Source organism: Uloborus diversus, chromosome 9 (genome assembly GCF_026930045.1).
Source record: "Uloborus diversus isolate 005 chromosome 9, Udiv.v.3.1, whole genome shotgun sequence".
Classification (NCBI taxonomy): domain Eukaryota; kingdom Metazoa; phylum Arthropoda; class Arachnida; order Araneae; family Uloboridae; genus Uloborus; species Uloborus diversus.
Window position 1 is genome coordinate 157,434,568 of NC_072739.1, and position 26,164 is coordinate 157,460,731.

Consider the following 26,164-nt stretch of genomic DNA (forward strand, 5'->3'; position numbering starts at 1 on the left):
TCACAGGAGTCGTATTCGGAGTCAGGTGCCCCTAAATTCTCGGAGTCAGAGTCTGGAGTTTGGCATCGAGAGCTATTTCCAACTTGTTTGAAATAAATCCGCCGTCAAGTACGGGAATTTACATTGACTTTCAGTTTGCCCGTAGGTGCTAATGTTAAAGGATTTGAACTGTTCAGAATTGAACGGAAAATTGTTCAAATCAAAAAGATATTTTTTATACAAGTTTTTCATCAAAAGCTTTTTCCTACGAAGTTTGTTTGAAGCAAATTCGCCTCACAGTTCGGAATTGCCTTGAATTTTCCCGTAGGCGCTAATGTTAAGTTTTTTTGAACTGTTCACAATTGAACAAAAATAGTTCAAATCAAAAAGTGAAATATGGGAATGTGGTGTCCTCGCTTAGATCTTTCGAACAAAAAAAGTTTGCTCGAATCGAACTGTTCATTCAAAAGTTATTGGGGGGGGGGGGGGGGGGGGGTACAGACCGACAGATATTTTTTCCCATCTTAATACCCAACTTTCCAATTTTTAATTTTTCGATATTTATTGAATTATTTTATTTATTTTTGACTTTTTTTTGTTTTTCGCGATATTTTTAAGATGCATTAAGTTTTCTTTCATGCTTTTTTCTTCTTTTTACTTTTACTGGGAAAATAGGCTAAAAATACATAGATTTTTAAAATTTGCAATGAAATTGATAAAAATTTTTGCTTGTATTTTTATTTATTTATAAGAATTTTTTAAAAGATTAATTATAAATGTTTTTATTGAATTCATTTAGTGGCCCATTCATTACCTTCAATGGCCCATTCAGCCACATGGGTAAGGATGAGTGTGCAAAATATATTTTTATTCTCTATTATCATTCATTCTAAACATTTTGTAATCCAACTTTAATGACTTTTTTATTTCACCAAATAAGTAAAGTAACAAAAAAGACAATTCTGTGCTAAAAAAAAAATATTAGAAAAATTACAAAAATTAAAAACTAAAAATTAGCCCATTTGTTACCACTCTCCCCTATTTATTGATTTTAGATGATTATTTTTATTATTAAAACTGGGTTCAAATGGTTTTAATTTTTAATATTATAAATTCAACTTTTTAAAATTTTCACAGGCCCAATATTCCTGTATTTGTTGAACCACCGATTTGTACCAGTTCTTCCTTTTGAAAAAGATAGGCGATAAAAGTTTGAAATTTCTATATTATTTAAAACTGTTTGAATGTAGGTACATTTCATAAAACTTGGTTATTTTCTTGTTGAAGATGTAACTTAGCAAATGTCGCAAAATTGCTGCCCAATTTTACTGAACTGCTCCTCAATATCAGAATTTGAGGAGCAGTATGCTGCTCTTCAAAATCAATTACTTAGTTCCCACACTGATGGGCAGTGGCAGCAATTCATGGGGACTAATCCCCCCCTACTTTTTATGGTTCACTAATTTATTTTATTTTCCAGTTTTGAAACCAAAACTAGAAATTAAAAAAAAAAAAAGCAGAAATGTCAAAATTTTCAGATTATAATTATTTGTTTTTCTTTGTGTATCTGTTAACAAAACATTATTTAGCACCAGCAGTATCTTTTAGTTTATGTATTCGTTGTTTAGATATTAATAAATCAATCGTTTCACTTAAACAAGCCATAATACTTGCTTAATGAAGTTATTACAAAGCCACCAAGTGTTAGTGACATCTCAAACTATTTTGGGGTAGATAGTGTAAGTCTAATTATATCTTAGTATTTCTTTGGAGAAAGTTATTGTGTACATATTTCATCAAAATCTTTAAAAAGTAGTGAGTTAAGCTGTTAGATTTACATAAATTATCACTCATATGCTCTCAAAACCTGCTTTAGCAAACTTTTGCATCCCCCCCCCCACTTTTTTTGTTCTTTAATTTTTTTGCTGCTGCTAGAAATCCTATGGTTCTCAGTTGTCATTTTTTCGCCTCCCCCCCCCCTTTTCAGTCCCAACCACCACCTCTGCTGATGGTCATAAAATGAGCCTCTAAAATTGATCCATCTTCATGTTAGTTGCGTTTTAAATACAAATATATGCGGTAAAATTGATTTCAGACAAAGGTTTACAGGGCTGAGTTTGCTACTGTTTTTCGGTACCTTCACAAAAATCTTGTTTTGAAATAGGTACTTTCACAAAAATCAAGTAATAAAATCAGTAGCTTCACAAAAACATCGAAAAATTCACAAAAATTTGCATTTTAAAATTTGTTTCTCTGTTTAAAACAAAATTTACTCATAAAATAAAATTCTAAGCAAGTTTATATGAGGGTCATTCCAAGGTATTTTTGACATTTATGTAGAGTCCGTAACATGACCTTTTTTGCCATAACTTTTTAATTTACTGTTTGATTTGCATATTATTTTATTTTGATCTTTTCCTACCAACATGCCAGCTTAAAATTAAATAATTTGCAAATCAAACGGTAAATTAAAAAGTTATGGCAAAAAAAGGTCACGTTACGGACTCTACATAATGTCAAAAATACCTTGGAATGCCCCATGAACAATTGCTTAAATAGCATCCTTTTTGTGGTATTTTAACTAATTTTTAGCAATATTATCGCAATCCTTTAACATGTTTTGGGGAACCGTTTTTCTCATAATTTCCAATATTGTACACAGTACATAGCCCATTAAACTGAAATTATGATGGTATTTTTGGTACTTCTTAGGTTTTTAGCTCGTCCCCTTCCCATAAAATGAAACCTGTTAAAAGTAATACTAGGAGACATTTACACTTTTCAAACTAAAATGTCACTTGTTCTACTTCTCTTTTACAAAAATTAGGATACCTCTGAAAGTTGTCAAAAATATTGCTGATAAAAAAAAGAACTTTCACAAAAATGGAATGATGCAATGCTTTCACAAAAATAGGTAGCAAGAAAAAAATCCTGGATTGGCCCCTGGTTTAATTTAGTTTTTCTATTACAGGCAATCTTGCAATCCATTGGCACTGTTTGAAGCTCCTGTCATTATGGAATGTCCACAAGATTATCAAGCCATCAAAGTATAACTTTTTATACACCTTTAACATATTACGATTGTTCGGTGTAACTTTGAGTAACAGTCTTTATTTTGATCTGCTCCATTCATATTTTAACTGTTTTATTGGATTGTATTGGAAAGAGTTTAGAGGTTTACGCCTGTTCTATGAGAGGAGGCTTATACCACAGCAGTGAGAAGGGTATGACATTCACAAAGCAGCAAGCAAGCAAAAGGCGGGGGGGACACAGATACACATAAAAAACACCCAGAAAGAGCGACATAAATAGCAAAAGCTCTAATAGAGGAAAATTTAGCACTGATACTTGTGATCACAGCATCAAGGGTGGGGGAAAGTGAAGAGATATGCATGTTGCTGAAAAGGGAATGACGAGGAAAGTCCAAGACAAGGCAATTCAGCATGAAATTTTCAGTAGAATCAATTTGGTTGCAGTAAGGGCAAAGGGGAGAAGTAGCACATTTAAAACGAAACATATTACTGTTGACTTGAAGAGTGCCAGTACAAAGTCGGGTAATAAGTACTCTTATTTTTCTGTTTGGCGTCCAGTCAATGTAATTATAATTTGAGTTGAGGTAACTCATTTTAGTGAAATATTTTGTAGTTAGTCCAGTCATTATTGACCTATTTTTGTTTTCGTTAATTTTCATAGTAATAATATCTTTGGTCACCATTTTCCCCTGACATCTTTGAAGATTGTCTACAATTTGGTTTTTGTAACTTCCAATTTGAAATATTGGGAGGGAAATGTAAATCGACCAAGGAGGAATCCCTTGAGTCATTATTTTCACTAACAACAAATATGGTTTACTAGCTGCGCCGCCCGGCTTTGCACGGTCCACCTTGAAAATAAAAGTTATGTCAAGTGACGTGAGTTCAACACTCAGGCTTGAACCAAAAAAAAAAAGTTAGTGAAATTTTGCGGCAGATTGCGGAAAACCCCCAAAAAGTAAACATTTTAAATCCCCTGATTACAGGAAAAGCCTTAAAACAAAAACAAGAATTTTATCTGTTCATATTAGAGAAAAAAAGGCAACAGATCTTACATCTCAATGATTTTCTTCACCACTATACATTTTAATAAAAGCGTTGTTTCGGAAAGTTGAGATGAAGCACTGAATAATAATTTGAATGGAGGAAAGCCTTCGAAAAATAGGGATTTTATGTCGAAATCCAAGCTTTATAATTAATAGTTTTTAATTGATGTCTCCGCTAATTATTATTGGAGGATTATGTTGAATAGCCAAACATGAAGACGGGAGGATTACGAATCCATCGCTACCTGGTTCGATGGTCAGTTCACTGTCGTCCGGGAGAAGAAGCTTGGACATACATAGATACGCTCAGTTTTTAATTATATAAGAGATAATCGAATTTTAAGATATTAATTGCAAGAATTTTTCGGGGCGGGTATTCGAAACTTTCCCTCCCTTAACATTACTAAGGATAGCCTAAAATTTCGTTTTAGAACAAGAATTTTGAATATTTTCTGGGGGAGGGCCCCCCGGAAAACCCCTATTTGCATGTGGTCATTTTCAAGTACTGACCGACCCGCTTCCAAAACCAGAAGTTTTATCACTTCCTTCTCTCCACATGCAATGTATTTTAAATATGATTGAAATTTTTGCTGGGAAAGAGAGAGATGGAATCTTCAAAAAGCTAATTTCTTATGGGAAAAAAATTTAAGAGCCCCTCCCTTCCAAATAATTTTCTGGTTGCGCCACTGCTTCTGCCCCTTGGGTTCCAAAAACTTCTAATAATGCACCCCACTCTCCCTACTTCTACAAAGTTCCTACGCTTCTGCCTAGATGCATAATTCCAATTGTAAAAATGATCAAAATAAGGTGCAGAGTTAGATGTTGAAAGTTTGAAACACAAAAAAGTTTTGTGTACCATGATATAGTCTCTGGTTGCCTTATAGTATTTCCTAGATAAATATGCTCTCTTTAAAAATGTTAAGGCATTACTTGAAAATTCCATTAATACTTAAATCAGCAAAAACCTTAACAAACATGCACACACACCCATACAGTCGACGCTCGATATAACGACCATCTCCGTCCTAGAGAAAAAGGTCTTTATAACGAGTGGTCGTTATAAGAGGTATAATTTAAAAAAATATACACAGTCATCATGCATGCCCCGTTGTTCCATAAAAAAAATGGTACTTTTTCAAACATTCCAGTTAAATGCCCAAATTATTTTTATTGTAGGAATTTTTTAGAAAAATCGTGTGCAAAATACTATGACAGAACATTAAAGAAATTTTAAAATAGAAAATATAGGGAGGAAAATGTTACACACTTACAAATCTGCTATTACTAGTGCTACCACTACATTTTCTGAAGATAAAACCAGAAACAGATGTTTGCCTTTTTAGCAGACGTGATTTTTGCAAAACATTATTTTCCGTTTCAGATATAGGTGATAAATTGTTTTTTTCTTTGCTTTTCAAAGAAACATTTAAAAGTCCCTCGAGAACCGCACATCTTAAAAACCGCTAGACTCAAACACCAAACTACCAACACATCTGTCAACTCCCTTTTCTTAGGAATCTGGAAATTTCTTCATTCCCCCCCCCCCCCATTATTATTTTTTTGTGCTAGCTGCGGTGAATGGTAATCCCCCCCCCGCACCCCCTTTCAAAGTTGGATTTGACATTGAAAACTTCAGGCAGATGTCTGTAAACTATAATCAAGGCCATTTCAAGCTACAAATTTGTTTTATTGGGAAGAACACCAGAAATAGCGTCCGCTGAATTCAGTCGTTGTATTGGATTAGACGATACAGAACGGTCGTTATAACGAAGGCAAATTAACGTAGTGTTCATAGGAATGAAGTTGGGACTCTTACCACTGGTCGTTATAATGGGATGGTCTTTATAATGTGTGGTCGTTATAATGAGCGTCGACTGTATTTATATGCTTTTTTTTTGTATATATTTTAAAACTAGGTTACTTTGGAAGCAGAAGTTAGATCTTGTCAATATCTAGTCATCTGGACTGATGGTGATAGAGAAGGTGAAAATATTGGTTTTGAAATCATTGAAGTTTGTAAGAAAGGTAATAACTGTTGTTAAATTATTCTGCTTTCTTTTCAATTATCTTTACATTTTATGACCTTGTAAAATTGATTTTTCCATTGAAAATTGGTTATAAATCATCTACTCTACTATAAATTGCAATATATTTTTTCAAATAATTTAGTTTTTAAAGAAGCAATTTATATCAAATGTACATTTTATTTACATCTACTTCTCCTTTTGCTCTTTCTACTGCTTTTGGGATTCAAAACAAGCTTAAATAAGTACACGTCATGACTTAAATACAAATATTGTAATATTTGATGATAAACTTTAAGGAAAAATCTTTTTGAGCAATCACATTGCTTATTGTTCTCATTTGACTGTTTTGATGTTCCTATGATTTTATTCCCCCCCCCCTCCCTCTGCAGCGCCACTGTCAACTGGCCCAAGGGCGGCATTTCAACATTTCATTTGGGCGGTCAAATTTCTTAAATATGTATTACCACAGTGCGGTCCCAAACACACATTAGCTAACAGGAAGTGGTCCTAAAATCGGTTCAATATGAATAAAAATTAGTGTTTAGAAACAATTAAAATTTTGATTCACTTTCTAATAAGTTATACAAAACATCTCAATACTAAAGTTTTTATACCTTAAGGAAAAGTTTTAATGCATGATTTTCTAATTCGGAAGAGCAGGGAATCGTGTTACTAATCTATGCCCAGTGTCATGCTATTTTGCCAGTACAGCTAAATAGAAAAGATGGTGAAAAAGCTCATGCCCTTCAGAATGTATGACTTTGTTTGAATTTTTTGCCCATTGTGCTTCAAAAATAATTCTCTAACTTCCTGAGACATAAAAAATTCTTTCTCTATTAGTTGATTTGATTGGAATAGTTAAAAAATAATAGAAGTAACAAAGTTATATATGAAAACACTTTTTATATCTTGCTCTTCAAAATCACCCTGGCAACTTCAAAAATTGTGAGGGCTTAATTTTTCATCATTGAATAATCCAGTCTCGCTGGCACTCTCAAGTTCAATCAGATGTCATCTGCCTCCAGCTCTGTTATTCACTATACCTGACTGATGAGTCCATACCAAGGACAAAACTGCAATCTCTGGATGTGTTAACCGGTCTGTTGGTATATTGCTTGTAATTTTTCTTTCCTCATACTAAAAGTTTTACTCATAATTGAAACATTTTAATTTTCGTTTTCAAAATCGAATCTAGATAATATAGAGTCAAACAACAGAAAAATAATTATCATTAAATCTTGTGTTAATTTCATTTAAAACTGAATCTATTACTTCGTACAAAATATTAAAAAAATCAATGTTTGACTACACATTATCATGTGGAATTTGTCACTTTTTTTTTTGCATTTTTAAAATTGGCTCGGGGGAAGAATTTTTTTGAAAAGTTTCACGCCTGACTGAAGTATACTTTTGTGTAAAATTTATTTTCAGTTTCAATTGTAGATCTATGGTAGTGTGGTGCACAGATCAATTGTAGATTGAAATGTGGCTTGAATAGTCCGAAAATTAAGGGTAGCGGGTTGAAAATGTTTTGATAGAGTAAAGCATTTTTCAAAAACTGTCCTCAATACAAACAAATGGAATAAAAATTCAAACGAAGTCATACATTCTAAAGGGCATGAGATTTTCACCATTGAAAGAATCGTTTTGCAATAATTCTTCCAGTCGTCAAATCACTGCTTTAAAGTTATAGAGAAATGTTTTTTTGGTTTTAACTCTTGAAGATCATCTTGTGTCACTCCGAAATCGCATCATTATAGAGCCCCATAAAAGGTATTTGTTTATATGTTTTTTTTTTAAATTCAATAATCACATGCATTTTTAAGAAGATTCTTTGAAAGCATATAATTTGCATTGAGCACCTGAAACGTGTTTCTAGCAGAAGAAAGGAATGAACACTCATTAAATAAATATACACTTAAAAAATGAGCGTAAAAGTGAATGTAAAATATTGAGGAATTTTCTTGTAAAAACCATGCAGCCACACCACTTTTCACGGGCTTTTCATATTGGATAGACCATTGTTACACTGGCCACACAAGTATGAAATGCTTAGCTTATATGTGGAAACGTCTTCTTTAGTTAATATTAACCATGGTTCTCTATCAGTTTTCTACGTTATGAAAAGGCCGGAAAATGCTTCATGAGTTTCCAAGTCAACATCCAATAACGAAAAACACCTTTTCTAGCCTGGGAATGTGTCGAGTTTCATCAAATAGTTACTAAGAATCACGAGATATTTTTTAGTGAACATTGATTTCCGACCCACATAAATTGAATTCACACATTTTCTATCATTCTGCTCAAAAATTTTGGGGTGCGACCGCCCCTTCTTGACCCCCCTATTTGCCGCCCCTGGACTGGCCCCTCCCGATGCTGCTCCTCTAGCAAGCAGTCTCCAGGTTGCGTCTTTATCCTACACACACATTCACCCACACACCTCCATACACACCTGCCCCCCCCCACACACCTACTCACCGTACCCACACACACCTACCCGCAAACACACACATACAAACATACACACACATACCCACACACTCATGCCTGCACACAGACAAAAACACACACGCCTACATGCACACACATACTCGTTATTGCAAAAATCATAATTTGAATTCCAGGTGTCAAAATTCAAATTGATTTTTAATTTTTTTGTTTTTACTCCAAATTCTAAATAGAGACAATCTTGATCTTATTTAGAATTCAGCTTCTAAATAAGATCAAGATTGACCACCAAACTTCAAATGGTTGTAAATATTTTTGGAGTTAGGGACTAGGGAATGTAATTTGTTGGAAAATGCACTTTTTTTCATTCATAATACAGTCCAACCTCATTAAAACATGATATTGCTTTATGTGAAATACTTGTTTGATTTCATGAGTAAACAATCACTTAAAAATATTGGATAAGATGAAATCCAGTTAATATGAACCAATTATCATGATCCCCAGCGCCTGATTTACTGAATAGGCCAACTAGGCCGTGGTTTGGGGCCCTGCTTTTTAGGGGTCCCCAAAGTAACAAAAACTTTTAGCCAATGACGAAAATTGTGAGCTTTGCCTTACTGGCCCCCAAAATAGGGTTTGGTCTAAGACCTTTCAATATATTAATAAGGTCCCGATGGTACTTTGAGTTTCACATTAACAAGATTCAACTCTAATTAAGAATTAGGTACATCATTGTCAGGATTCAAAAGTATGATATTCTCGAAAATATCGAAAATATCCGATATTTTGATACATATCGGATATTTTGATATACATCCGATATTTTCATTTAGCACAAACTAAAGTCTTCCAAATAGTAAATGCATCCTCAAATCACACTTTATTTTCTTAATATTGTTATTGCAATATGTAGGCTTAAAATTAGGGTTTCTTTCATTATTTATATCTAATATTTCATTCTATATTTTAATCAATTTCAATGGAGTTAATTTAGCATGAGCTGTTTTACTCATTTTTCTTCTGTTAGCCACTTTTACACAGTTATATAATTCAGAAATAAAAAATATGCATTAGTCGGTGCACAGTCATAGGACATTTTCTTTTTTTCTGACCAATATTTAATAATTAATTAGGCAATTTTAATATGAATTAAAATTGTTCAACTCCTAACAATTATATGAATATAAAATAAAAAAAGGAATATTATCGTACTTTGTTACATGATGTATTAATGATGTATTACTACATCATAAAAATATAGTACATAAATTTTTGGTTATTTCTAATAATAAGTGAACAATATTACTATGTTAATGTAATTTTTATATTGAAATACCGTAGTTGAAAAAATAAGTATCAAAAATATCAAAATATCATGATATTTTCAAAATAAATATTGGATATATATCGTGATACAGGGTTTGAAATAGGGTTCAATTTCCAGGGGGAATGTCCCCCTTTACTTCAGATTCCAGGGGATATTTTTTGAATTTGGGGGAGAATTTTTATAAGTTCTGAAAATTTGTTTAGAATTTTTTAATAAATCATTTTAATTTTATTTTCTATTTATTCATTTTTAAATAATAATTTTTTTATTGTAATATCAACCCCACACATTTTCAAATAATTATTCAGTAATTTTGCAATTTTACTTTATTATTTCACTTTTAATAAAATATTTTACAACTAAGTAACATACACATACACTCAATTATTTTTTTTTAAGAGACCATTTTCTGGATCTAATTAATCGAATGGGGTTCGGTCCCAATTGATTAGAATAATATTTCTACTGCACAAAGACTTTCTGTCTAACGATCAAAAAGTTAGTCAAGAAGTAAATGCCTATATACTTATTAAAAACGGACTGTCGTTTTCAGCAGCTTTCGGATCGCATTTTGACCGGCGGATCGGAATCGGTTGATGTCGGCGGATCGGAATTTGTTGATGCCGGCGAATTGGAATTCGTCGATGCAACTTTAATTGCTTTGAATTGACGGACGCTTTATTAAATTTTTTCAATCTTTCCAAAATGAAAATGGGTTTTGAAATTTTTTTTATCTTCTTCACCTTTCCGGTCTGGGGTTCATTATCAAGTTTAAGAATTTACCGGGAGAAAATCCTGCACAGACCTTTGGATTACTCGGGATTTACCGATTTTGTGCGCGTTTCGCGCAATCCCGCTCTCTATTTCAAACCCTATGATATATATCATGATATATATCGGCGAAACCCTGATTATTGTATTATAAATTATTGTAAAAGGAAGCAAATTATACACTAACTAAATTATTCACAAATTCATTATTTCAATTTTTTTTATAAGTTTTTTTATCAGTTTTCAATACTTTTAATCACTTGATTTAAATCATTAGGGAACTGGTTGAATGAGGTTTGAATAGCTGGCAGTGTACTGTACGTAGTGTGCTAATTTTAAAAAAAGCTTTGCTTTTATGTACATATATTCTGTTTATTTTATTTATTAATTTTTTCAGTGAAGCCCAATTTGACTGTGTACAGAGCTAAATTTTCTGAAATAACTAGTCACGCTATTTCCAGAGCATGTGCTAATCTATGTGCTCCTGATAAACTCATGAGTGATGCAGTTAATGTTCGGAGAGAACTTGATCTGAGGATTGGTATGTGAACCGACTTTTAGTCTTTTTAAGTTAATTTATAATTTATAACAAAAAATTGGTTTAGCATGCTATCTTTTGCACATCTCCTGTAGAAAATTGATGTCTTTAAATTTTCATCTTTTTCAAATTTTTAATGTGTTTATTTCAAATTTATATAATGTTTCTCTTGCCAAGTTTTCTGTAAGTTTGGTAGAAAACTCAACGCGTTATTATCAGCAAAAACTTGCAAAAGAAATTAGTATTTTTATAAGAAATGCTAATAATTTTTGCGGGATATCTTTCATATGGTATGCGAAAAGTATAGGTATATGAGAATCATAGAGTAACAGTACATAGTAAAAAAATCTCATTTTGAATTTGCAGCTTATTTATAGCTTTAAAAATGTAAAATGATTTTAAAATATATATATATATATATATATGTATATATTTGCTTTTTTAATGTGTTGTCAGTCCACTCAATTGGATGCATGATGGAATTTTTCTGGAAGTGTAAGCGGAAGACATGTGACAAAAGCTACTGAGCAATTCCTTCAGTTGTTCTCTGAAAATTAAAATAAAAATTGATTTTTGAAGTGCTTGCTTATTTTTGCCAAAATAATGTTGCCAAAATGGTAGAGATGTTGTAAATGTGACAAACATAGTTTTGCTACAAATATATATTCCAATGCTTATTATTCCAATACTTATACGAAAAAAAATATGAAAACATTAATAAAATGCATTTTTTGTTATGTAAAGGGGTATGTTCTGAAGCAGGAGTATTAAACCTTTAACTCTGTGGGGAACCCTTTCAGCATTTTCTTCTAGGAACCTCTTAATCAGTCAGCAGAAAAATATGTACATCAAAGCTTTATCTTACTCAAATTAGCAAAATTATTATTGCATTTTTATTTTATCAAAATGCAAACATCATAATAAGATTATGAATAGTAAGGTAGCTAATGGAGTTTTTGTTTCAATATTCTCTGATTAAACAAATAGTAATTATTCAACCATCCCCAACGAACATTCTAGGAACCCAGGTTAAAGTCTTCCATTCTGAAGCATAATTTAAATCAGTAGGGGGCTCCGTCTCCTGTTCGCTGGTGTTCACCAAGCCCCGAAGATTGTTTCCAAATCTTAATTGATTCGCAAAGATTTAAAATGTCTGTTAGAAAGAAGCTGTAAAAAATGCGTAATGTGTTCTGTTTCGGACAAAATGGAAATCTCCCTCTCCCTCCCGTAGAGAATTGACTTTAAGTAGAGAGCTCATAATTAAAATGCAATCGCACTCCCACTTGAAGCCAAAAATAATTTGATAGAAAAATGCATATGCATAACCGAGATATTAAGGAAAAAAACTCTTTGAAGAGCACCTCTTTCCCCTATTCCAAAGTAACTTGTAACTATTTCCACAGCTGTAAGCTAAGGGGTTCCTGAGCATTGCAAAACGGCAGTTTTGTACGCTTAAAAAGTAGCTTTCAAGTTTGTGGTCTCTAGTAATATATTTTGCTCTTTAACTAGGGAAAAAAATCTTTCAAAGAATGTAGAATGTTAAGGGGGAAGGGAAATCTTTCATACCTTTAATAGGCAGTTTACCTGAAATTTTAGCTTGAAGAATTAATAACAAAAAAAGCTAATTCAGAATTTAAAACGAAACTCCAAATGCAAACCCCAGGGCTCAAAGTAATTTTATGCACAATTTCAAGGCTGCAGGTGCTATGGAGTCTCATGGACGCAGGCCTGCCACAGAGGTCCTTTCACAATTTTTTTGACGTTATTTTTTTTTAATATATAGAGATTAAACAACATATGAAGAAAAATGACAATTATGTTATAATCATTTCATTTTAAGTTTTCCTTTTGGCATTGTGGTTGTATATATTTTTATTGATACTAAAAAAATTAATTTTTAGGTATAAAAGTGAACATTTTATTTATTTATTAGTTTAACTCTATTTTAATTAAGAAGTAGGAAATCTGCACCAATGATTCTAGTAGTTTTATAAAATTTGCTTGCATTTCAATAAGTATAATTTCTTGTCTAAAGTTGAACCAATCATCATAGATTCTTTTTCTCAGAAAACTGAGTTGTTGTTACACAACTTTTGTACATTTATTCATTCACTGTATTTTCATTTGGAAAATTATTTTGACTTAAACATTTAAACTAATGTTTTTGATTTTTCCAGGAGCTGCATTTACTCGCTTTCAAACACTTAGACTGAAGAAGGTTTTTCCTAACATTCTTAGCAACCAGTTAATAAGTTATGGTAGTTGTCAATTCCCAACCTTGGGCTTTGTTGTCGAAAGATATAAACAAGTTCAGTCCTTTATACCTGAGGCATTTTGGAAGCTGAAAGGTATAACTATATGTAAATTTTAATATACAGTGAAACCTCAATAAGTAGTCAACCGTTTAAATGGTCACTCCGCTTAAGTCGTCGTCTTCCTTTGGTCCCAACAAGGTCTCATTCACAGTAATGTAAAATGATCCTCTTTTACTGGTCACCAAATTTAATTTTACCCCGGTTAACTAGTCGCTCAAAAATTGTTTTCTAAAATTCTCTTTTCTTATCGGATCTTAGAAAATAGCGTTAGACTTAGTTGAAATGCTGTGTGATAGTCATTTTTCCTTGAAATCTTGCTTCTCACTTCTGGTCATTCAAAGCATATTTCATACTGCAACTCTGTCTAGTACCAATCATATGAATCAAACTGCATCCAGCAAGACAGACAAAATTTAATACCTGGAGAACATTTGTCAGTATTTAACATTCGTTCAAGGTACAACAGAGGCAGAGTTTAAAGCTTGAAGCAGGTTAGAAGACAGTTATTTTCAGTAAGCAACAACTTCATCAGTCAACACTGATGGATTGTTTTAATGAACAGTAAGTACATTAAAATGAGTTATTATGATCAAGTAATGTATAAGTAAAAGAAAATAAAACTATGTAACTATAATGAGTGTTTTTTCCTTCTTTTTGAAGTTTCCATTAATTTATAGACATAGATTACACAAGCTTTTGGTTTTTCTCACTGCAGCTATTCATGAAAGTACTTGCGAGAAGTTTTTTCCTTCCTTATTTCTCATTCTACATAAGTAGTCACTCCGCATAAGTGGTCAAAATTTTTTGGTTCCTCGAGTGACGACTTAACGAGGTTTTACTGTAATTATTTGTACTGATGTTTCAAGGAAATTTTTATTATCCTATTAAGTGTTTGTACAATATATTTTCTCTTAAAGCATAAATGCTGTGATGCAAAAATTTAATCATTAGTGTCATTCAGCTTTAAAGCTGGGAACTTGGATTTTACTCTTATGAAAAACTTTGAATATATTCAAAACCTCTTTTAAAATGCCATTTGTTTATCAGTATACAGATTATTTGGATAAAACTAGAATTTCTTTGGTGTGAAATTTAAAGCTTGTTTACAAGTTTGCAAATATTAATCAGCATACACAAATATAACAGAAATGATCTTGCTTGTTTTGAGTACTTAAGTTCTAAAAACAATGGCACTATTTAGTTGAGATGAAATGAGCAAAAAAAAAAAAGAATAATCAAAAAAGTCATTTGGATTAAGAAAACCATAAAAAAATATATACAGTAGGCTCTCTGTTTAACGACGCTCTAGTTAACGACTTTCTCTATTTAACAACAACTTTTCACGGTCCCAGAAGGTGCACTATAGTGTTAAAAGCATTCTATTTAAGGACGATTTCTACTTAAGGACGATTTTTTGTGTCCTTGAAAGTTGGTCCCTTGAAAGTGAACCCTTGTGGTCCCTTGAAAGTCGTTAAACAGAGAGCCAACTGTAGTTAAAAGAAAAGAAAAGATTTGTGAATGCATAATGCTTAAGAATCTCGTCACGCTATGCAATAGTGAGGAAGTGACCACTAGGTCGGGGTGCCCCAAACTTAAATTTTTTGTGGAGCGGAAATTCTTTTTTTGGCCAATAGAACTCCAAATTTTGCCAAATCTTCAATCATCAGACAACATTTGCTGAATAAGGAAATTTTTGGGAGGACGCAGTAACCTCCCATTGGCTCATCCTTGTATTAGGCCTAATCACATGTAAATATTTTAAACTTAGAAAATAACTTATACCATATGCAATTAGCTTCTTGAACTTCAAAAAAAGGGATATGAGGGAATGACAAGTGCAAAAAATGCTATCTCGTTTGATGTTTTTAAATGGTTTTCAGAGACGAATTTTCAGCTTCTCTAAGATATAAATGCACTGCTAAATCATTATGTATGGACTGATGTGAAATATTAAACCATTTATTCAAAGTGCTTTATTTCATTTCGTTTCTGAGGGGGTTAATGTACGTACTTGTAAGGGAATAACAAGCTGTTGACTAACTTCAAAATAGTGTGAACTTTTACAATGTTCTGAAGTAAATACAATCGTCCTTCGCTACTTCCCGCTTCGACTTTCACGGCTTCACTACATCGCGTTTTTTTCTAGTTTTTTCTTTTTTTTTTTTCAGTATAGTAATTAACCTTTTTATGCGCTCACGTAAACTTTTTACTACAAAAGAATAACAAAGTATGTCTTTTAAGTAAGGTGAACTCTTTTAAGGGGCTGTAGTTAAACTAGTTGAGGGAGTGGAGGTATAAAATATCCGAAGAAAGTGAAGGGAATCGCTATCTAATTTTAACCGTTAAGCACTTACTGGAAAGTATAAATCACTGTTTTATTACTAAGGGATAAATACATCTGTAGTGTAAATGATGTTCAATAATGTACTAGCTTTTTAAGTTGTATACGTAATACCTTTAATGAGGATGAATGTTGAGGAAAAACGGGGGCACATACGGTCACTAACTGGCAATTAATTCATCATCAAACAAGTTGAGCTATTTTCATAGATTAGGTAGTAGTAGTGTGTAAGAACTACAAGTGTTTGTGTAGTTAATTTCCCAATAATTAACAATGTGATATCTTTAGTCTATTTTGTGCAATATATTGAATACTGCAAATTTAATGGTGGCTAAGGGTGCTGTTTCATGTCTAGGTTGCTCTATTTTAAAACCCTATTTAAATAGTTGTAAGTGTGCTCCTAATAAGGAAAATATTCGGTTTATTAATACAGAATCCTACTTCGCAGAAATTCAGTTATCGCGGTAAAATCTGGAACGAATTAACTGCGATAAACGAGGGTTGACTGTAATACGAATGTGGAAACTTGTTTTTTTACTTAGAAATAATTTTTGCTTATTTTTAAGTTACTGTGGAAACAAGTGAGAGAACGATATTACGGTACTCTACACTTTAGAAATTTTAACTTGATTATCTTGTTAAACTTCATTCTGAAAGTAGTTAAAGCTCTAAAATAGTGTATGCCATAAAATAATGGTGAATTATTGTGAGACATTGAAAATAACTATTTATGAGAATGAGCCGTGCATTTATACTTGTTTTTTAATTCTTTTTCCAGTTTCTCATGTAAAAGAAGACATCAATACAGAATTTAGTTGGAAACGGGGGAGATTATTTGACCATACTGCGTGTTTAGTTCTTTATCAAATGTGCTTAGAAGTAAGTTGATTTGCCAATATTAATTTTTAGTGTGATATTTTGTTTAAAAAATACTACTTTAAAAATTGATTTGTATTTTTAGAGACCTACAGCACTCGTCGTAGATGTTCGAAGCCGTAATAAAAGCAAATGGCGACCCCAGCCTCTAGACACAGTGGTAATTTTTTTTCTGTAATATTTTAATTAATTTAAAAATCAAACCATTAAAGATTATATGAATACTTTCTAGCTAATTTTTTTGAGAGCACCAGTATTTACAGGATCCACAGACCTCCTATTTTTTCCTATTTTTCTACTTTTTAAAAAATTTTGAAAAATGTCCTGTTTTTTCCTATTAATTCCTATTTTTTTCAATGCATAATCTTGCTTCCGGCTTTTTATGCTGATTACTGCATTTTTGTGCACCATATCTACAATTTATCTGCTATGAAAGTGCAAAATTAATGATGCACCGATTATCTGTGCTTTTTTCCCCCTCGAAGTTTAAACTATCGAACCTCAATTTATAGCAAAAAAAAAAAAGACAGCATACCTGTAAGATTTTTTTTTACACAGATATTCTTTTACTCTATTGATTGAAGATATGTAAATTAAACAACCTTACAGATAAAAAGCTGTTTCTGTTTGCCCCCCCCCCCCCTCAATAGTACAGTAAAACTAAGCGAAAAAAACGCAAAACACAAACATTCCCCCCAAGAGAGTTTAAATATGCTGCAAATAACTTACCTTTCCAACAAGAAGGGGTAAAAAGTTCCAACATTTTGTGTGTTAGGTTTGGGGGGAAAGGGGGGGCAAAAAGAATCCTATCTTTTTTAAATTCTATTACTTAAAACAATTACTAAAAAATTGCCGAATCCACTCTATAACAGTAAAATAATAAACTCTAATAAACAAAAATACTTATTAACCGAGGTGCCCGGGCGGGGAGGAGGGAGGGGGAGTTCCATGGTGCAGATTGTGCCATTGGAATTTGTAAGGAAGTTTTTTTGAAGGCATTTTTATAAATTTATTTATTGAGGGCTTTTATTCTGGAAGGGTATTTTGTAATGCTTGAGAGGTACTCCATCGCTTTAATCAACAATTGCAGTGAAGTTCACGAACAAATTTCACTGATTTTTAACTTTTCTGAAATAAGTTAAAATGCCTCACAAGCTCAATGACAGCTGGCATAGCTAAAGTTTCTACAGCGTGGGTGATCACCCTATTTGCCGCCCTTTCATTGAGACATATCTAATACATTAATCCGTCAAAAAATATTGAACTTAAAATTCAAAACTTCATTTAAGGAAACAAGGAGGAAATATTCTAATCTGTGTTCTTTCTCCAAGACAAAAGGGGGTGGGGGGGTGTCATGTGCCAATCTTAGAGAAATATTCTAAATTTACGTCAAAAATTGCAGTTAAAAGTAACGTTTGGGGGATGCGGTTCTCTCTTGAATTTTCATCAAAACTGAAGTCAGTTTTAGCCTTTGATGACTTTAGGGGAAGTCAGGGTCTTTTCTTAAATATTTTCCAAAATTTAAGTTTTAAAAATACAATTTAAGTCTGTCTTAGAGGACCGTTAAGAAGAATAAGGGAGGTTTAGGGGCTCATTATATGGAAATATTTAAATTTTGACCACTGAAAAGCGCAATTGTATAGTTGTATTAAAACCTTACATTTCGAAGGATTTTTTTTAATTTGCCTCCAGTAATAGATTTAAAGTATGATTCCTTTATTTAAATTTTTTCACATCAAAGGTGCTGAATTGTCGCCCCCACAAAGGTATGCCTCCGCCCCGCCCTTGCTACACCACTGTATTTAGAAAAATCAGAAGGCTCATCCTAAAATGATCTAAATAGAAACCAAGTTAGTTGTGACTGGAGTTATTTAGCTGTTAAGAGCACTAGAATGATATCAAAAACTAAATCCCTGTAAAGCCCCCTCCCCCCCCAAAAAAAGTCCAAATTGACTGCAATTTCCTTTGTCCTTAATTAATTTACTTCAACTTTTGGATTGGATAACTTTGGATCTACTAGTTTTAGCTCAGAATTCCCTCATTACAATCTAAATCATAGCATCGTCTTATCATACCAGTATAGTATAGTGATGTAAGATGAAAGACATAAATATAAAAAATATTATATTTTACAAAAAGGGGGAAAGGGCGAGCTTGGGTAAAACTTAAAAAGTAGGTAATATAGTCCATCCTCGACTACACTACTGTCTAAAACTAATTTATATAAAAATTTATCTAATTTACTTGATTAAAATAGTAGCAATTGCAAGTAATTTCTGTAATTCCATAATATTGGTTTCAGAAAATGATGGTCACGGACGCAATGAAGGTCACTGCGCCCCCACTTCCCCATAATAAATCCCCCACTGAAGCTTTTTGCTAATAGCTATAAGTAAAACATTCTCTTAAGCAAAACAATTTCCCGTTATTTTTATCTTGAATAAAATTTATAACTGTTTTCATTGATTGTCATGTGTTTAATAAACATGGAACAGCTTTGTAGCTCTTTTTTTTTTGAAGTTACTTAATTTGTAATTATGATATTTTATAGTTGAAATTTTCTTCCTTTTTTAGAATATTATTTTCCTTTTTTTTTCTTATTTTTAAAGCATAATTTTCCTATTTTTTTCCTATTTATGAAATTTTACTGCATTAACCATAATATTTGGTTTGTATATCATCTAAGGTTTAATTTATCCTTCTATACTAGAAGAACATTTGTTAAGTTATGCAAATTGGAATTTATGTAAAATAATTGCTCTTATATTCTAAAAAATGTAAATCACTGGAACTGTTACTTCTTTTTATTTTATCAAAAATTGCTTGGGAGATTTTAATCCCTGCTTGTTAATAAGCCTTATTTATACCTATGTTTTGTGCGCACTTTTTTTTTTTTTAGTGTACAAACAAGGTATGGTATTTATTTGAACTTTTAAAATTTTATTTAAAGGAATTTGAAAAGCTTGCATCTAGAAAACTTCATATCAATGCAAAAACAGCCATGACAGTTGCTGAGAAGTTGTATACTAAAGGTTTTATCAGTTATCCTAGAACTGAGACAACAATCTTTCCCAAAGAACTAAACTTGATCCCATTAGTTGAAATGCAATGTGAAGATCCAAACTGGGGAGGTAAATCTTAAGGATTTTGCTAATATAGTCAATTAATTAGTTTTGTTTATGTTTTTTTTAACATGTTAATTGATTTATGGACAGAAATGCTTTTCAATATTTCTAGAAATAATATACAGTTGAACCTCCATATATGGATGCTCCAATAAGCAAATTGCCCGATTACCGATTAATCGGCTCTGGGCGATTAATGATCATAATGATTATTTCTCATGCTACCAATCCCTCTGTCACTTCTTTTTGACTTTAGAAATAGTTAACAGTTTATTTCTCAGAGACAATTTTTCTCATCTTTCCTAATTTTCCGAAAATAATTTGAAAATTTTATGCAATTTCTTTCAACCAATTTTCATATTAATGTTAATAAAATCACATAATGTTAACTGGACATGAAAATTAAAAAAATATTAGGTGCAGCTTGTGGTCAGCAGGCAAATTTAGGAACATTTTTAATTTAAATTTATTTTAAAATTATTAGTAGACATTTAATCAGAGTTTTTTATCATCTATACTAATAATGTAAAGCTGTAGAGTTTGTTTGTTTGAATGCGCTAATCTGGGGAACTACTGGTTTGAATCCAAAAATTCTTTCTGTGTTGACTAGTTTATTCATTGAGGAATTCTATCGGCTATATAACATCACGCTATGACTAATAGGAGTGGAGCAGCAATAAAAATGTTATGAAAACTTGAAAATTTCCCTTTGTCTGTTAGTTATCATTCCTAGTCTTTTTACCTTGAATGAAAATCATCCAAATTAAATAGATTCATTTATTACTTTTCTCTTGGTTGTATTGTCAAAACGAAAATTCCCTAATGTTCATTAGCTGTACTGTTCTTCATTCAATAACACTACACGCATCTTTCCATTTAAACCCTTCACTGTGAAATACCCCTTTTTCTGAAAATTGCTAGGGTTAGTCTTATAGTGCAAACTCATTGAGATATTGTTCCTACAAAATTGTTTTATTTTCTACTAAATTATTTTACAAATCCAGGAGAACTTAGACCTTTTGTGGTCTATTTATGTGTATCAATCACCACAGTTGAGTCTTTCTGCAATTTCAAGCTGACATCTTTAAATCACTTGCTATCATTGCATTTTTTTAAAAATTCAAAACTTCTCATCTATCTAATGCTGTTTGCAATGCTGATAATGGAATGGATTTTGAAGTCGGTCACTTCATCTGAATCTGTCGTAACTTTCTTGAAATCTTTATCAGAATCATTTTTTTCACTTTATACAGTACAATTACAATTCGAAATGCATTCACATTAACTACACCGCCAGCTCAGTCGTTCCAGCCAAGGACTGCAGTTTCGTGCTTATTAGCCCGGCATAGGAAGTGACTGAGCTGGAGGTGGAAAACCTCATAAGGAAGCCAAGAGTGCCAAACAAACTGGTAGCTAATATAGAATTAGCACAGACCAGATGAATGTATTTCTGCCTTAGCCCTGGCTATTGGGTGGTAACTTACTGAAAATACATTCAAATTTGTGAACTATTCTTATCCCTCTCCCACATAGTTTTTTGTGTTTATTCAATCGTTCAGCATCCATTATATTCTTTGCCTTTCTAAGTTTTAATTTCCTAGTGATTTTCAAACTTTAAACTCCTCATATACATCAAACATATTTGTATTAACTATGCCAAATGATATGTTCTTTAAAACTGACGAAAAATCTTGTCCACCAAAATCACCAGGAAGGTTCTCTCACAACAGCGAAAAAGAGTGCTTCGTCTACATGCTGGTTACTGGAAGATTAAAAAAAATTAATGTTTGAAAACACATTGCATAAAAGGTCTGCTTCAAAGGGTTAAACTATCGAAACTGTGCAAATACAAATTTCTGTGGCCTGTTGGAGAGCTTAGATATCATACAGTATCAGATTTTTTTTTGTGTGTGAACAAAGAGCCTTGCTGTGGAACTATTTTCGCTACAGAAGATTAAAAAACTTGTACATAAAAATATTTTAAATAAAAATTATAACGCTATTTTTTACACATTTGGCAAAACTTCAAGGGCTTGTCGGAGGGCTTAAGTTTTATACGATATCAGATTTTCTTTTTTCCCCATGAACCAAGAGTCTGGGCAACTATTTTTAGTACTGGCATTAAAAAAAATCAAACATAAAAATTTGAAGAGTAAAAACTAAAATTCTATTTTTTACTTGTTTGGCAAAAATTTAAGTCCCTGGCAGGGATCTAAATATGTTTTTATTTCAAAGCAAATATTTCTGCAAACATTATATACCAGTACACAACTTTTCCTGCTACAAGCATTTTCAAATTTTAAAATCGACCCACCCTAATGTACATATTGAGTTGTAATCAATTAACTTAATCATGCATGCTTTTGCTGTTATATGTAAAATATATAAAATAGATTTTGAAATAGCAGTTAAAAAAGACAAACAATATAGTTTATCTTTTTTAAAATACTGCATAAATCTTCTTTATATTTACATACTTTTTCTTTATGTATAGCTTTTGCTCAACGTGTACTTGAGGAAGGGCCTAATCCTAGACAAGGAAATAAAACAGACAACGCTCATCCTCCTATTCATCCTACTAAATATATAAATACGTTGCAGGTAAGTTTTTGTATCAACTTTTTTCTAAAATCAAACTTTTAATTTTAAAGTTTAATCAGTTTTTTATATATATACAGTGGAACCTCAATAACTCAATACCCTAAGGGGAATAAAATTACTGAGGTTCCATAATTTAAATCCTTAAATCATTTTCTGTAATATTTGAGGAGTTTACTTTCAAAACAAATTATGTCCAATTTTATATTTTTTTGGCAAAACGAAAAAAACGTTTTACGCACAAACACTAATTTAACTAGAATTTCGAATTTCTCACAATGTTTTGGTAGAATAACAAGTGACTATTGGCATAAGTCTAGGAATTTTTCCTCAATTTTACCACACCCAAATTGCCAATTTTATTTTTAATATATTCCTTTTTAATGGTAAAACAGTAGATATCACTCCTTTTGCAAAAAAAAAAAAAAAAGCATGCATTTACTTCAGAAATAAACTTTATTAGATTGAAACAAAATATTCAGTATTTTTTAATATAAATTTTTTTTTCACTCTACTTTATTCCTCCCAACTTACTTTATTCTTTTCATTGAACATTTCGAGTAAGATAAAAGGACCTTTAATCTAATTAAGTATAAACAATAAAGCCTCCTAAGCCAATTCAAATAACAACATTGTATATATAAGTATTAATATATCACAATGTTTATCACTGCATAGTCACAATTTAATAGTAATTTTAATGATTTAATATTAATTTAGTAATCATTATTTGAGGTTGTGCTTGCCCAACTGTTAATAGACCTTGTGACGTCGTGAGTGACAGATGTAAAGATTAACAATTCCAATCTTTTCATTAAATCAAATCACACCACGAACAAGGAAGGACTAAACCCCTTTTTAAAATTAACAAAAAAAAATTTATTTACAGAAAAAAAAATAAAAATCGTTACATTGATGGGGTTACAAATTCAGGCAAACACAGTTGCCTCAGTGGTGGTCACAAAAAAAAAAAAAATCACGGTTTCCAACGAAACCGGAGAAATGCCTAAGGGCACCTGTTTCTCTCAAGTCCTAGAGCAATCTGTTTTTCAAAAGTGTGGATCGAGGTCTTTTTCGAAGAAACGGGGCTTGTCCACTAAGCCCCCTTAAAATATCCCATTGGTGGAAACTTGGTGACGAACACTGCTACGTTGTTTTTGTAGAAGAAACCAGGGCCCGGATTCGTTGGTCGACCGGCGCCTCATTAACATGGAGCACACCTCCCCGTCTGCGGTTTTTCGGCAACGACAAAGTCGGACACCGTCCAGGGCTGTCAGGCAAACTCGTCACACCTGGTTTTAAAACTGTCCGAAGTGGTACCAGACAGTCTAGTCCTTTATTTAGAAGCGGTATTCCAACAAAGGCACAAAGGCGTAGAAGAAGAATAGCTGTCCGTCAGTTCCACAGAGTACGGTCAGGCATCCCCGTCGCACAATGGACGCGCGGCATCAAAAAGGGCACAGGACTGAAGATGCCACAGCTCCTCCCCCCTTAGGAAGGAAATTTCGTTGTGCAACCACATCAAATTTCAGGTGACATTGACGTCCAAAACACATTTAGGAAAACGAGGGTGTCCCAGGTCAGTGAACTAGACTCCCGAAAAGGCAGCCTCAGTTTAACAGAACATATTCAGAAAAAAACAAAGACACCCTACCCTTGAACCAACATCAGGTTCTCATGACCTAAAATTCTCTCCTATTTTGTTCGTCATTGCCAAAATTTTCAAAACTAACCTGCGCTACATTAATCAGTTTGGAAATGCACCATACTCCTTTATGATTTTCATGACGTCCAAAACTTTTAAAGTTCTTAATAGTCATCCGAAAAATTTAGTAACACAAACTCTCGAGCATAAAATCCCCAAAAATATTTAACACAAATAATTGATCAAATACTTCTTCGACCAAAACAAAAAAAAATACATATATAAATACCAAATCCAAATAAATTGCGATAAATGGAAATTAAATACTCCCAAAAAGGTATGTTAATTTACCAGAATTTTTTTACAAATAGCCTCGGGGCCCGTTATGGTTCCTGTCTGCTCAAACCGTCGGCGTTACCATTTCTTTTCCCCGATTTGTGTTCAATTTCGAAATTGAACTGTTGTAGACATAAAGCCCAACGAGTAAGTCTGGCATTCGTTCCCATCATTTTTTTAAGGTATGTGATAGGGGAATGATCGGTTTGTATACGGAAAAATTGGCCGTTTAAATAGTGAGCTAGTTTCTTTAACCCATAAACTATAGCGGCTAACTCCTTTTCGATAACACTATAATTTTTTTCAGCTTTCGAGAACTTTTTACTGAGATATAGAACTGGATGTTCTTCCCCATTATGCATCTGAGCTAGTACAATCCCCATTCCACTCTCACTTGCATCAGTTTGGAGAATGAACTCTTTCGAAAAGTCAGGGGCATAAAGAATAGGGCTCTTTAGTAAACTTCCCTTTAAAGCACGGAACGCCTCCTCGCATTCATCCGTCCACACTACCTTTTCTTTTCTGATCCTTCCTTTCAATGCGCTTGTTAAGGGGGCTGCTACCTCGGAAAAGTTCGGAATGTATCTGCCGTAATACCCTACCAATCCTAAGAATGACCGTATCAACGTTTTAGTCGTGGGGGTTGGAAAATCTTGCACGGCTTTTAACTTCGCCTCGCTCGGAGATCTCTTCCCAGAACCGACATCATGCCCCAAAAACCGGACACTATCTTGTGCGAAACGACACTTAGAAGGTTTTGTGAGCATTATGTGTAGTGAAATTTAGACTTACTACACCGCTAGTAGAAGTGAACTTGCAAATAAAAATGTCCACAGCCTGAAGTTGGAAAGAAAAACACGTGAAGCATTTTTCCTCATGGAAAATCTGTATTTATTATCCACAAAGGATTACTTAAGTTGACGAACAACATCTTCATTGATATTAAAAAACATTTAGAAGAATAGACAAAGATTAGCCGCTAAAATACAACGATACATTCAGTTTTTACGAACATGCTGATTCCAAGGAATATATGGCATTAACGTAACATACAAAAATAGGCCTAAAGGCGTTTTATGACTTTAAAATTGACATCACGTTGTATTACGCCCTGCCAGGAGTAAAGAGCACTGGCAGACATTACGAAATCACGTACAACACATTTTGCGGCTATGTGAGGTGAGAGAGAGAGAGAGAGAGCGAGAGAGCGAAAAAGATCGCTCGAAGTATTTAAAGGTCTTCACATGGCTTTCAAATTAAGAATATGCAAAATACAAGATGTGTTGCCAATGCAAGAAAGTTAAAGATATGTTGCCAATCAAAAAGTAACTCAATCTACAAAAAATTCTCGCGGTTATAAGATACAATGAACTGGTGACTCGGTTCACCCAAAAGTTCATTCACTTGACTGAATCATTGCAACCGATCGCACACATGACGTCACAACGTGATGCAATGTTTACATCGAAAAGGGATTGATTCTGCATGATGCAAAAACTTATTTTTAATGTTGTTTTTTTTTTTTTTTTTTTTTTTTTTTCCAAATTAAGTGATTCTTTCACTTTTTGTGAAAGTTTAAATTAAAAATCTAACAAGCGGCCCCATTTTTGCAACATGCACAACAATCAGAAAAATTCACAATAAATTCAAATTGACAAAGTCACCATTGAATTTCACAAAAATTTTACACACCCAAAAAGTTCAAATTTAGTTTATATATTTTTCACCCCCAAAAATAATGTCACAAAAATGTCCAA

At 32.6% G+C, this 26,164-nt stretch overlaps 1 protein-coding gene across 1 annotated transcript in view; it reads left to right on the top strand.

The window, feature by feature from the left end:
- The window catches only part of LOC129230713 (DNA topoisomerase 3-alpha-like), a 94,417-nt gene that overhangs the window by 5,716 nt on the left and 62,537 nt on the right, over positions 1–26,164 (top strand). The window contains exons 2-9 of the mRNA XM_054865133.1: positions 2,951–3,026; positions 5,974–6,082; positions 11,031–11,174; positions 13,349–13,519; positions 16,606–16,706; positions 16,789–16,863; positions 19,654–19,834; positions 22,323–22,429. Coding sequence (XP_054721108.1) covers positions 2,951–3,026; positions 5,974–6,082; positions 11,031–11,174; positions 13,349–13,519; positions 16,606–16,706; positions 16,789–16,863; positions 19,654–19,834; positions 22,323–22,429 — 964 coding nt within the window. The remainder of the gene's footprint in view (positions 1–2,950; positions 3,027–5,973; positions 6,083–11,030; positions 11,175–13,348; positions 13,520–16,605; positions 16,707–16,788; positions 16,864–19,653; positions 19,835–22,322; positions 22,430–26,164) is intronic.